The 13,149-nt window shown below is 41.9% G+C and overlaps 1 protein-coding gene across 23 annotated transcripts in view; it reads right to left on the bottom strand.

Annotated features, from left to right (window-relative positions):
- Positions 1–467: 467 nt before the first annotated feature.
- Celf2 (CUGBP Elav-like family member 2) overlaps positions 468–13,149 on the bottom strand; it is an 856,147-nt gene continuing 843,465 nt past the window's right edge. For 12 of the 23 annotated variants that reach the window (XM_029471522.2, XM_029471494.2, XM_029471516.2 and 9 more), the window contains 4 exons: positions 12,328–12,525; positions 8,380–8,523; positions 5,596–5,767; positions 468–4,241 (listed from right to left, as the gene is read on the bottom strand). In XM_029471522.2, the coding sequence (XP_029327382.1) occupies positions 5,640–5,767; positions 8,380–8,523; positions 12,328–12,525 (470 nt within the window). In that variant the 3' untranslated portion in view covers positions 468–4,241; positions 5,596–5,639. The remainder of the gene's footprint in view (positions 4,242–5,595; positions 5,768–8,379; positions 8,524–12,327; positions 12,526–13,149) is intronic. The other 11 variants (XM_029471493.2, XM_021151383.3, XM_085835204.1 and 8 more) reach the window with 3 other exon arrangements.

The raw sequence follows: 13,149 nt of genomic DNA, 5'->3' as shown, positions 1-13,149 counted from the left end.
AGGGTTTACCTCTTTTATAAGGGCTTTCTAACCCTTTCTAACCCTGACTGTAGTCATGTGACTTCGTACTTGAAGGTAGACTGAAGAAGCCCTGGGTCTACTGCTTCTGTTCCTCCTAAGGTTTATAGGAGAGACTTCACGAATGTTAGGAACTGTGGATAGGAGGGAGGGGAGAGGAAAGAACATGTGTGGTCAGAAGACCATAAAATGCCTTGCCAAGTGTAGCCCTCTAGGCGGTCCTAGAGGGATCAGAGGGAAGCATCAGTCAGGGGCAGGCTGTGGATGAACCAGAGGTGGGATGTGTAGTTTCTTCCTGTCCCAAATCAGATATTCACTTAGGTGGAATCGACTGTATCTTTTTACACAACATAAAGAAAAGAACAGATACGTGCAACAGTGAGGTTGTGTAGATGTGTCACCAACACAGAATGATTACCAACAATACAACACGCAGAGAGAGAAACAAGTATTAGGAAAATGGTTTAATATTGGAGACAGAAGCAAAAAACCGCATCACACAATAACATACATTACAAAAATAAGTCTGACTGTTTCAACTACACGGTTATGTTCACAATGAGGACAGAAGGGTCAGAAAAAACTTCGATCTAAACAGCAAAAAAGCAAACTCCTAAAGTTTAACTAATACATTTATCCACTTAAAGTGACTGAGTACTTCTAAATCTAATTATCTTATTGTGTAACTGCACAGTACAGAATAAAGAGTGAAACTTACCGCTGTATTTTAAGACAAAATTCTAATGCTAGATATAAGCAAAGGGAAAAAAGAAATCAAGCCAAAGTTTTTAATTCTTAAAAGAAAAGCAACTTTCTTCCTATCAACCAGAAATCAAACCTGAAATCAGTCATTGTCGGGGGCCCACAAGAGTAAGCCACAAAAATTTCCATTTGTTTTTTAATCTCCAGTATAAAAAATCCCACTGGTACAAAATGCGTAAGTACAATCAGTTGTAGAAATAGGAAAGCCTGCATTTTTGTTTTTTGGCTCAAATTCCATCAAACAACAAAATCCAAATGCATCAATAAAACAGAAACAATACTCAGTGGCCTTACAGTTTCCACTAGGTTGCATGAACTTTGGCTTTTCTCAGACAATATTTAAAAACTATTTTGTAGTTCTAAACAAAATGGTATTATTAATCTACAAACAACAATTCCCACAGCACAAAAACACAAATACATCTTTGTATGACATTATTCAAAAGGTAATGAAACTACATTTTTTTAAGTTTTATTTTCTTTTAATTAGCACTTAAGATAATAAAGACAGAAACAGTAAATGATTCCAGAGTAGCACAAGCCAAGGAACTAGAACCCCTGCGGTGAAGGAAAGATGAACTTGTCACACCGTGGAGGTGCCGTCTGATCAGAGTTCTCTGAGTGAGTTTTAAAAGTCTATGCTTTCCACTTGATTTTTAAAAATGCAGTTTCCCTGTGTTTTGTCTTCCGGAAACAGGCCCTGTGCACCCTTGCGGCGTTTCCTTTTGATACTGAGAGATAAAGGACAGTCTGTCTCTGAGGAAGGCTATCTTTCTAACAATGAGACATGCAAAACCAAAACCCTCCCCTCAATGGACTGTCTTGGTTGCCTGCAGAATCAGAAACACTCAACAGAAAGTACCTGCCTGGCCCGAGCCTCTGCGGGGGCACCGCAGGTGGGTTAAGAGGAAGGAGGGCAGTTTGCTTCCATGGGGGAGAAAAAAGATTTTTATTTTTTTTTGAGATTTATATCATTGGTAACTAAATAGATTGTGAACGAGATGGTCTATGAAATACAACTGGTATTCTCTTGTGTTTCTACACGTGTACCTACACACCACCATAGAGAGACTGAGAATGTGTGTGATCACTGTTGTGAGCTGAGTGCTGCAGAAAGTACAAAATAGCCCTCAAGGATGAAGGAAGGCCCCGGCAGTGGTAAACAGTGGGCTAACACCGATCATGTCACTGGAAGTGCGCGTGCTGGAAGGAGGGAACTTTTTTTTTGCATTGTGAGAGGCTGATCCTTTCCATCTCAGGGCTATCACATTCACACACACATGAAATCAAATGGGGCGAGGGTGTGAAGAAAAGGGAGCTGAGACCAGAAGCTTGCAGGGTGTGTTTTCCCAGAGCTGGGTGTGTGTTGGGACTGGAGTCTGTCAGAATTGGGGTCTGTCAGAACAAGACACCTGCTCATAAGAAGCCTGACTCAGGAATATGGCACTTTCGAGAGCAGCAGCAGGAACGAGTCCTAGTATTTGGTAGTAATTGTGGTGAAGAGCAGCTGATCTCCTCTTACGTGGCCAACCACTTGAAATGTGTGGGCTTTTCAGGAAGACACCTTGCATATTCAGGTGTCCATATTTGTCTGAGAATCCCAAGCCAAAGGCTGACTCAGCATTACATAGGGGTGTTTGAGAAACAAAAGCAAAACTTCTTGAAAGATTGGACCACCAAAAAGCCATTTAACTTCAGGGTGTATAAAAATATTGTACACTAGGGCATACCATGAAACCCGATCTCAGAAAGCAGACATTGTCTTTAGGGTTTGTGTAGGGCTAAACTCTACCTATTTTTCCCTTCCCAGGATCTACTCATTCTCTTAAATTTAAACTGAAGGAGCACAGGATAATAGGAAGGGATAAAAAGGAAAAAACGGTTTAGTAAAACGACTTACGGGCTTTTTGGGTAGGTGTGTGACTCAAAAAACAAAAAATAACTCATAAGATACAAATGGAAAAAAAAAATCTAAACACCCCAAAACAAACCCAAGGATGACAGTATAAAAAGTCACCAACATTCCAGATAGCTCTGGGTAGGAAGGGTTAAAAGTTCAGGACTTTCTCACCTTAGAGGTTTCCAGATATTATGAAGAGAATACATTGTGAGGGCTGCCGTCACAGCATTGACGTGGAGAGGTTAGAAAAGTGACACACGGCACTTATACAATGTTTTACAAAAAACAGCATAGAGAAATAACAAACAATAACAATTTCAGGCAACAAGACCACGGAATAGCAAGTTAACAAACTTTGTAACCTTTTTTTTGTTTGTTTTAAATATTAGGGATTTATACAAAACACATAATAAAATACCATGTTATCAAATCACTTCTCACAGGAAACACGCGAAGCTCTAGGAAGGAAGTACCTTTGGAATTTGGCACTAGATAGTTTTCACTTTTTTCTTTAAAAGAAAAAACAAAACATCACATTTTGCTGAACACAAACACATCTAATAGGTCCACAATAAAAAAAAGTGACGCCAATGCTTCTCAGGCCAACACAAAACTTAGTCTGGAATAGGTTTTTTTTTTTTTTTTTTTTCTTTTTTTCTCTCACATGAACTTTTTTTTTTAAGCAAACAACTTTTTTTTTTGAAATTCTTTTTTTTTTTTTGTTTTAAGTAAACCAATTCTAAGCTTGTCTTATCAACAAATAACATTAAGACCTTAAGACTTGTGATGAGAGCACAACTTAATCCACAGAAGCACCAACATGACGCAGCTTACAGTAGCCTTTCTCCTGTACATTGGAACAGTATAAAATATAGGTAATTTCATGTGCATTAAACCATGGATTGTCTAACTGTGAGTCAGTTCAGCAAAAGGTGACACAAATAGGTAGCATTTGCCCCAAAACAGGGTAAATATTTTTCTTATACTAATCTACAAAAAGTGGTTCTATATATATATCTTAATGAGAAAGTGAGCCACCTAAAATGGCCTTATCAAAAAACTTTACACTGCCTGAAAAATGTAAAAACTATTACAGACCTCTAGAGACTTAAAATCAGACAGTTTTTTTTTTTTCTCAAACTGTTTTTGGAAGTAGTCTGTTAGAAACCAACATTCTGTGTCCCTGGACACATATTGCTATTGTCACCAGTGACCGGGCAGAATGCCAATCCCTGTGTAATACTTTCAAGTCTGTTTTATGAAAAGAAAAAAAAAATAAGAAAGAAACATTTTTGCCACAGGTTTTGTTTTCTATAATTTGTCTAATAATTTCAGTCTTGCATGAATGCAGCAATGTTTTTCACATTGACTTCCCAGAATTCATAGCTAGATGAGGTCACATGCAAATTTCAAAGGTCAAAACTAGATCAAAGGTCAGTAGGAGAACCAAATATGATGTGAGGTCAGAAAGACATCAGAAACAATGACGGGACGATGAAACTGTTTTTGAGACGCCACAGGGACATGCTAGGCAAACGATGACTAACGGGCATGAAGATGTCTGGGGAGAAAACAAGGAAGAGTCAGAAGTTACACAGAGTCTACGCAGCAGCAACATCACTTTCAAGGGTGCGGGAGAAAACTAATGCAAATCTCGGGTCTTCAGGGAGTCTATGAGCCATTCACATAATTTGCATTTCTTACACTCTTTTCCACAGCACAATGAAACCCCAAGAGAATCCATCTGGAGAGAGTGAGAGGGGATGGATTCTGGGTGTTTTGGGGTGAAGGACTAGCAAGGGACAGCGGAGAGGGTCCAGTTTGAACAAAGGTGACATATGGGGAAGTCAAGACAACTGAATCGTAAACTAGATAATGGAAATTACAAACAAAATAATCAGACAAATACAAACGACAAGAGGATAAAGCATGAACTTTAGGTCTAGGGTTCAACGGTGAAAAAAAGCCCATTCCTAGAACAATTCCTCTCGAGACTACTTCAGGAGGTTCCAGCTAGACAGAGAACTGCTCTTAGATACCCAATAAGTTAACAATAGGCAATAAATAACTTCCAGTATTTCTGAGGCAGTAAAAATTTTGTATAAAAATAGAAATGCTTTTTTACAAATAAAATTTACAGGCCTGTGGCTTTCTTTTTTATTTATGTATTATTTATGTATTTATTTATTATTAAATTTATCTTTCAAGAAACATCAAGTATTTTCACTCATTTTTATTTTATTTTTAAACCCTGTAGCTTTAAGAAACAGATCTCTAAATCTTTTTTTACATTAATCCTTTCTAAAAACAAAAATAAAACAATAACAAAATAGACAACCAGTGTAATAATCTGACCAATAAATGTCGTGTTTCTTTGAACCCTAAAATAAAATCCTACTTATATTAAAAGAAACCAATGTCGTGGGAGGGTGTTTTGTGGAGTTTTAAGTGCTTCTCCTGGCTTCTCCCTCTGCTGGGCCACCACGTCATCTCTAACCGTGGGGCCCTCTGAGGGGCGGGCGGGCGGGCGGGCGGGGAGGGTGAGCTCTCCAGGCAGTGCTCTTGGGGCACCAGTGGTTCAGAGTTAGAGCTGCGCATTAGTGTTTGCTTGCCTTTCACATTCTCAACATGTCATTTACTTGTTTATATGTTTTTCTTTAAAAAAGCAAAACAATTTTTTAAAAGAGTAAGGATATTCAAATTGCAAACAAAGAGAATACAGTGGCACAACTGGAGGAGGGGTTTACTCAATAAAAACAAGGTAGCCCAGGTTTTAATTATGGCAGATTGGGTGGGGTGTGAGTGGAAGAAATGGAGGCCTTATTGTAAAAATAACCGTCTCTCTTGGTAAAAGTTGGCATCGTGGTCCCTCCTCTGCCTTCCCTGTTCAGAACAGGCTGGCTTGTGGGACTTACCCTAAGAAAGCTAAAATAAGAGCAGGGAGCTTCTGGGGTTAGGATCAGTAAGGTTTGCTGTCGTTTTTGGAGCGTTTCAGCTGCACCTTCAAGCGTTTCATGCCGATCTGAAAGCCGTTCATAGCCTGGATTGCAGCTTGTGCAGAGACTGGATTGTCATAGCTAACAAAACCTGGAAAACAAAGGGGAAGGAGGTAGGGAGGTCAGAGTGAAGGGGAAGCCAAGCAGAAAACAGGGCTGGCGGGGCTGGCCTGCTGCTGGCTGGCAGTGTGACTGCAATGCTGAGAGGTGCCCGGCCTAGGATCTGAGCTTGGCTTTGCTAGGTTTATGCTGTCCCACCGTGGACAGCAGTGGGCATGCCAACTGGGAAGTAATGAAAGAGCTAGTTCCACGGAGGACAGAAGCCTCCCCACAGAACTACAGCTAAGTTTCTCTAGTGAACTCCATCCCTCTATGCAGTGCTTTGAAGTCACACCTGTTTGTTTTACCACACCCCAACTCCCGCCAGGGGTCCTTTGGAAAAACCCTCAGAAGAGAGTGAGTACCATAGACACTCATAGGCAGTCTACACAGGGCTGGCTGCTCAAGGTGAGTCAAGCACTGCCTTAACTGAGTGAGGATAATCTATACTAGCTTCTTAACATTCCGGAATTACTATTCAGACAACCCTAGGGAAAGGCCACATGCCTTTCTCTTTGTCTCAGGGCTTAGTCAGAGTCTCTGCATATCCCAGTTATTTGTGTCTGCAACACTAAGCCGCCATCACACAGACAGGGCATGCCTGCTTTTGAACAAAAACAAATGATATCCTACAAAGAGTCAGGAGGAGAGAATTCTGGTTGCGGAGTTTGTCTTAACAGAGTAGGAGGCAAGTCAGGAGTACCAGCATTGCTGAGGCAAGTGGTGAGCTTTTCATGATTTTGAGTGGCGACAGGGAGCTATCCCATAGATTGAGTTTCACTCCAAACACCAGCAATTTGGAAGATCCTAGCATCTTCACCTATCTATTACCATTAAAGTTTAAAGCTAAAGAGAAAATTCTTTTACAAACCAGTGGAGGGAGCAAAGGACATAAACATACTTTGAGTAGAGTTCTCAGCTGATAAAAAGGCAGGAAATCTTTGCATAGGTAGGCTGAATTGCAAAAATGATTGCTTACATTTTTATTCAAGTCTAATTCCCAGTAAAAGTAACCTCAGATCTAAGACTTTCATCTGGTGTGACTCCTTCTCTCAGGGTCTTGGGTAGAAGTGGCAAGATGATTGGAGAATGGGATGGGTCAGGAGTGACATGAACGGAAGGATGGGTAGCAAGCAGCTCCGTAACTAACCCCAGGCACTAAGACTGTACTCGCTCACCAAGAAACCCGGGAGGCAAAGCTTTTAAGACAAATTGAAAATACATCCCTGATTCTCACAGCCACAGTGTGTATTATCGGAACATATTGGTTAAGTAGTCTGACAAAATCTCTTTTCAAAGTAATGTCTCCTCAAATCACAAATACCTTGTGGTATAGTCGCTTTTAGCCTCCAAATGAACTCAGAACAGTTATGTAGCTATGAAAAATGTCAGTCTAAAGGCCTTGCACAGGAAGCCTTTCCAAAGGTGAGCTGTGGCTCTCACATGCATATACCCCATGTGACAGCTTAGTTTTCATGTTGTTCCTCAGCTGCTACAGAGGGATCTTAACAGTCCCACCACAGCAGTGCAGTGGGTTAGGCTGACAGCCTTTCTCCTAGAGTAAAAACTGACTTTCCAGAAATGGGTGCTGCATTAATCCTTCTAATCCCTGAGGTATAGACCTTCCTGGCTGGATGATGGAAGAGCCTAGCAGCAGAGCTGTATGAACCAAAACATTAGCTAGCACTCAGCCAAATAAAGTCTGAATTTCCAGCTATTTTAGAACCACCCTACGTTAGATATTTTTCTTTGTAGTATATACATTCCTATATCTTTTGGCCCATATATTATTTAATAAAATGTACTGCCTCCCACAATGTGAACTATTAAATTGTAGGAGTGATATTTGCAAAATACTGTGACACTCTCTGAGCTAGAGCTTGCTAAACAAGGCTCTGAATACCCTGGGTTCTTAAACTTCTATGGGGGCTAAATCAGTCAGACAAATAAAGATGTCATGGATTTAACAAGTACTGTTCTGGTACAGAAACATCAGGACACGAGTTTTCATTACCGTGTTAAAAAAAAAAAAGGAAAGAAGTTCCTCTCTCTAGACAGAAAGGCTACAAGGGCAGACAGCTAGGTGTCTGGGGGGTGTTTGTGCCTATTCATGCAGCCCTGCCTGGCCAATTGTATGATCTAAGCCCATCATAATGCTTTGTTCTCTGTAAGCATGGGATATACCAACTGCTAGTGCCTAGTCCACAGAGATGTAGTGGCATATGCGTGTGACGCCTGTAAGCCTGAGTCACAAGCACTGACTCGGTGTGTGAGCTATTTGAAACTGCACAAGTAAGACTTTGTGGCAGAGTTAGCAGTGCTTGTCTGTAGCACCGACTAAACATTCCTGACTCCATCTCAGGGCTTAAAGAAACAACTACTGCTCTATGGTGACAGGCAATCAGGTACACAGGAAGACCCTTTAGTATTACCTAAGGAGAGGGACTGCCACCTTTTGTATGACTCTTCCCCCTTTTCTGATTAAATACCTCTGCCCAAATCTGTGTACATGCAACTAGGTCAGGAGCTACCATCGTAAGGAAGGCCCTATTTTGACTCCTGACTGGGAAACCTGCAATATTTAGCTAGGTTTCTTTTGCATACCAAAGCACTTGCTCAGATTGGTCTGTTTGTCAATGAAGACTTTAGCAGAGATAACATTTCCAAAGGGCATGAACATCTGCAGGATGTCCTGGTCTCCAAACTCCTGTGGAAGGTGGTAAATAAAGAGGTTTGCCCCCTCTGGACCTAAAGAGGAAGAAAAAATCAGAGTAAGGTATCCCCCAAGTCTTAGTCCCCAAAGCCTCTTAGGAATAACTTCAGTAATAGGTAGGCTAGCCATTTGGCTTTTCCTTATGAAGAACGAGCAGATGGATAATGTTTGAGCACTGGCATGATATTCAGGAAAACACTAATCCTTTGAAATGTTCTCACTTGGGGTGGGGATGTGGGGCATGCTAGCGTAGCTTCTCTTTCCTAGGGAATCTTTGGATCACCTTGGCTGCACATCATCTCCATGGGGGTAAAGGTGGAGGTAGGGGCAGGGCAGGGATAGAATCCGGGCTGGGTTTCTCCGAGGTGGCCATGTTTTGTGTGTGGACTATCTCCTGAAGTGGAAGAAAGTATTGTCTGCATCCTAAGCAGACTGCAGCAGTCTAGAATAATGAATACAACAGCAGCAACGCTGGTCAGATCCTCAGTCATTTACTCGCCTATTCAGCCAGTTTTGATTTGGCAAATCTGTGCACATACACTATAATATTCACCTCTGTTAGAATAAATGGCAGGGAGTCAACAGCTAGGTGGAGAGGAAGATAGGCTTACAAGTTTGACAGGCCTTTATATTACTGAGAATTCGCCTTGGGAGTAAGTGCAGTGAATACAAGAGCTTCTCCAAGACTAAGTTAAACAAAGCTTTCCCTTTTCCATGCAAACTCCAGAAACCATGGGAGAAGGCAAAAGGTCTGTTTAGTTCTACAGCTTAGAAGGTTAGTTTTCTTAAGTTCCTCACTGAACTCAAGACTCATCTACACAAGAGCTGTGTGAAAGATACAAAAGAAGATGCACTTGACACAGAGAAGATAAAGTTGGGATATTTCTTGGATACTGGAAGAAAGGAACTCACAGAACTGGGAAAGTGACTTCTGTCCCTGGCTCTCACAGGAGAGAGAACATGCCTGTTCCCTGTGGAGATCAGGGGCCAGGATCCTATGATCTCCCTATAGAACTCCGACAATGGAGAATGATATCTATGTGTGTGGACCTGTATAAAATGAGAATTAAATGAACTTTGCAAAATAGATGAATTGGTACATTTTTGTCCCTAGAAAATTAATGAAGAGTCTTAAAGAATAAGACTTTACTGAAACTAGAGATACAGTTATTTCTTATTGATATTAACATGTCAATATCACTATATTGCTTACAGATTCTATGGCTATGTCTACAGTCCAGCCCCAGGGAGGCAGCCTGTTTTAAAGGGAGACAGCTATAGCTGAGACTTAGCCTTCACTGTTTTTTGGTCCTAGTATGGATAGATTGAAAACTCCATTGTTACAAATGGGTATGCTAGGGGCTACTGCAGCACGTGTACTTTTAGACGAGGCAATCTGCTCAGATGTGTTCTCCAGGCAAAGGATTTAACTGCTGCAAGAAGGAGTAGTGGAGCCCAGTGCACTGAAGAATGTTGCTACTCCTGAAGTCTTAGCAGTAAGTACACTTTTAATAAACAGGGCAGACTCTGTTCCTGAATGATCCTGGCAATCCAAAATGCTATAAACATCCTGAGTATGTCTGTGCCAGACAGATGGAGACCATGACCAGTGAGACAGACAAAAAGAAGTTTTGGTCCTTTTGTTTATTATTTGTTTGTATATAAATTCCAACATCTTCTTCATTCCTCTCTTCTGACGTCCCTTTACCAAGAAGTAGTTTGATCTTTTAACTGAGAAAGAAAGCAGCTCCATATAGAAAACCATCACTGCATGCAGCTGGTGTAGTAGTGGATACCAAAATCCCCCCCCCCCCCCAAATCTCTAAAAGCAATACAAACTCTTCACAACTCACCCTTTCTATCTGTCTACCTTCTCCCAGCACACTGTGACTGGCAGCTGTGTTATGTTACTGGTCCCTACGGGCTGTTGTTGCATTATGTATCCTTCACAAGGTACCCAATGTAGCACACAGCCCCTAGGCTCAGAGGCACCGATCTGCTAGAACAAAGCTACACTAAACCACCAGTGCCAACAGGCTTCCTACCAGGTACCTGGGGCTGCAACTACTCGTGGGTGTAAAGCCTGCCTCCTGTAAAGGGAGGGAGATGGGGTAGGTACGTGAGTGGGTACAGAGTATTCACAATGGCATGAGATGTGATGGGCTTTCCTCACATTTACCTCTGTAGGAAGCTTACAGCCCTTCACAAAATCTAGTTATGGAGACATTAACTTCAATAATTTGTCAAGTCTAAATGGCTCATTTTTTCCTGTGGTGGAAGAATACCCAGAGTCCATGACTAAATCCTTCAGGATACATTTCAGCTTTGACCAAAGGTCAGCATAAGGACAGAGCTGTGGATTAGGGAATCTGAAAATCCGCTGAGTAGACCTGTTCTCCCCCTTGCTATAATTTGCATTTTAAATTACATTTTACTTAAACTAATGGCAGAGGGCTGATATTCTTTTCTAGATTAACTAGATGAGAAGATGATCAAGAGAGAGGTGTGAGAAGTAAGAGACAGGGATGGGGCAGGAACAAACCAAACCAACAAAATGAACAAACCAAAAGCTATCAGTAGTACCACAATAAAGAGCCCTAGCACATACCACTGTTAACCAACATCCCTAAACTAGGGTTAGGACTTGGCGATCATGGCACCCTGTCCTTATTAGTCAAAGACAACCAGCTTACGGTAGTGGGCTGAGGCAGCTATGTCTGAGTGACAGTTATATTGCCCTGTAAAGCCATGCTGAATGACAAGGAGACCTGGCACTCTCAGGAACTATCCAGGGGTCATAGCTCTGTTCTTTACAGGTCACCTCCTATGGTGCTTACTTCTCAGTGGCTCTCAGATCCTACAGAGACTAAACAAAGATGGCCTTGTGGTGTTCATAACACAGGGTCCCTTTCAAACGCCCAGTGAAACACAGTTGTCCAAATAGCTGTGCATAGTTGAAAACCTACAAAAGAGCACAAAACCTACAAACGCTGTCACAGCTAAGAGGAAGGGGGTGGCGGGCTGAAGCAATGAGAAGGAATATAGGTCTCATGTACTTTTTCTTTTTTTGAAGATCTCTATGTTCTTTGTCGAAAATATTTTCTATGCTTTTAAGTTGTATCTCCTTAAACATCTTAACTTTGCAGAATAAAACCATGATATCAGATACCGATTACCAGACTCCTTATATAAATATCTAAGCAGAAGCATTTTGTAACTATGGTGTGAAGGTAAAAGGGAAAGAATAAGAAGCCTCCTCTCCATCTTCTGAACAAGTCAGAAAGAGAACAGCAAGTTGCTGACTGCCACCAGGTGATCCATCACTTTCTTTCTTTCCCAGAAGACATCCTCCCCACAGTCTAAGTCAGTTCCAACTGGATTCTATCATTAGTCAGAACTCTTGCTTTCTGAAAGGCAGGTACCAACTTCAAGGGATGTGGACCCCAAGAACCTAGGGAATTCAGGAGAGAAATTCTTATCCTGCCCCAGCCTGTATCAATGGTACCCTCTTACTGAGGGATTTCTATGAGGAGAGGAGACTGAGAGCTCATGCTGACTGAAGAGAGGATGTTAGAGGCATTTTTGATGGTAGCAACTAGTACGTAATTTCCTGTAAACACCTGATAGGTAAGAACTTCGGGATGAGTGAAAAAAATATAAGATGAACAGAAAACTTTTAAAAAGGGCTTATGCTTGATATTTTTAACATGGATACTAGAAATTAAGCAGGCGATTCCTCTTAAGACACTGGGTCAAGTCGCCATCTTTCAGGCACGGTCTAAAGGCTAATGCAAGTCTGGCTGGCCCCGCCAGGCCCTGGGGTACAGAGAGCTACCTACCTTCCTTCTGGCTGCCTGCAGCACTCTGCTGTTGCAGCAAGCTCTGGCTGTACAAAGTGGGCAGTGCAGCTGCCGCATACTGCTGAATTCCTGAGTAGGCCTGGGTCAGGGCGTCCATGGTGCCAGCCGTACCATTCGTCAAGCCTGTGGCGCCAAGTCCTCCATTCAGAGCCGCCATACCTGAGAGCATTTGAGCAACTTTACAAAAAACCCAACAATAGAGAAGAGAAATAGCACTTATTCATTAGTGCTTTCCAAAGGAAGTCAGAGAATCATTTGACACAGTACAACAGCAAGTGCATGCAGCTCACACAACAATTAAACCAACAGAAAGAACAAAACAAAACAAAACCACACAGAAACGATACACATGGAGAAATAAATCACAATAATGTGGAGGAAAAAGAATGAAACAATGATAACTCTCCCTCCCCCTGCCGGTGAGGCCCTGCAGTCAGACTGAACCACTCCATGCAGTGTGCTGCTGGCAAGCACCACCCAGATCTTTTGGAAATATATACCTCTGCTTCTTAGATCTTGGAAGCATGTAAAAGAAAACCGAAACCCAAACCCAACCAAACCTTAGTGGCTGAGGCCTAACACACATGTCCACTGCTGTGCACTGACTTGGTTCAGGAGGCTTGGGAGCAGAGAAACCGTTTACATTTAAGCTGTGTGGTGAGGAAGTGGCAGAGCAGACAAGATCTTATTTCTGCACCCCAGTCAGTGCCATCGACATGACTTTTCTACAGTCAAGGGTGATGTGAAGAACTGGGAATACATAACCCAGCTGGTTCAGAACAGGTGAACAGGGCACTCCAG

The sequence above is a fragment of the Mus caroli genome, unplaced genomic scaffold, assembly GCF_978045245.1.
Source record: "Mus caroli unplaced genomic scaffold, Mus_caroli_1 scaffold_2, whole genome shotgun sequence".
Lineage (NCBI taxonomy): Eukaryota > Metazoa > Chordata > Mammalia > Rodentia > Muridae > Mus > Mus caroli.
Note: the sequence above shows the minus strand (reverse complement) of the source record. Positions and strands in the feature narration are given on the sequence as shown.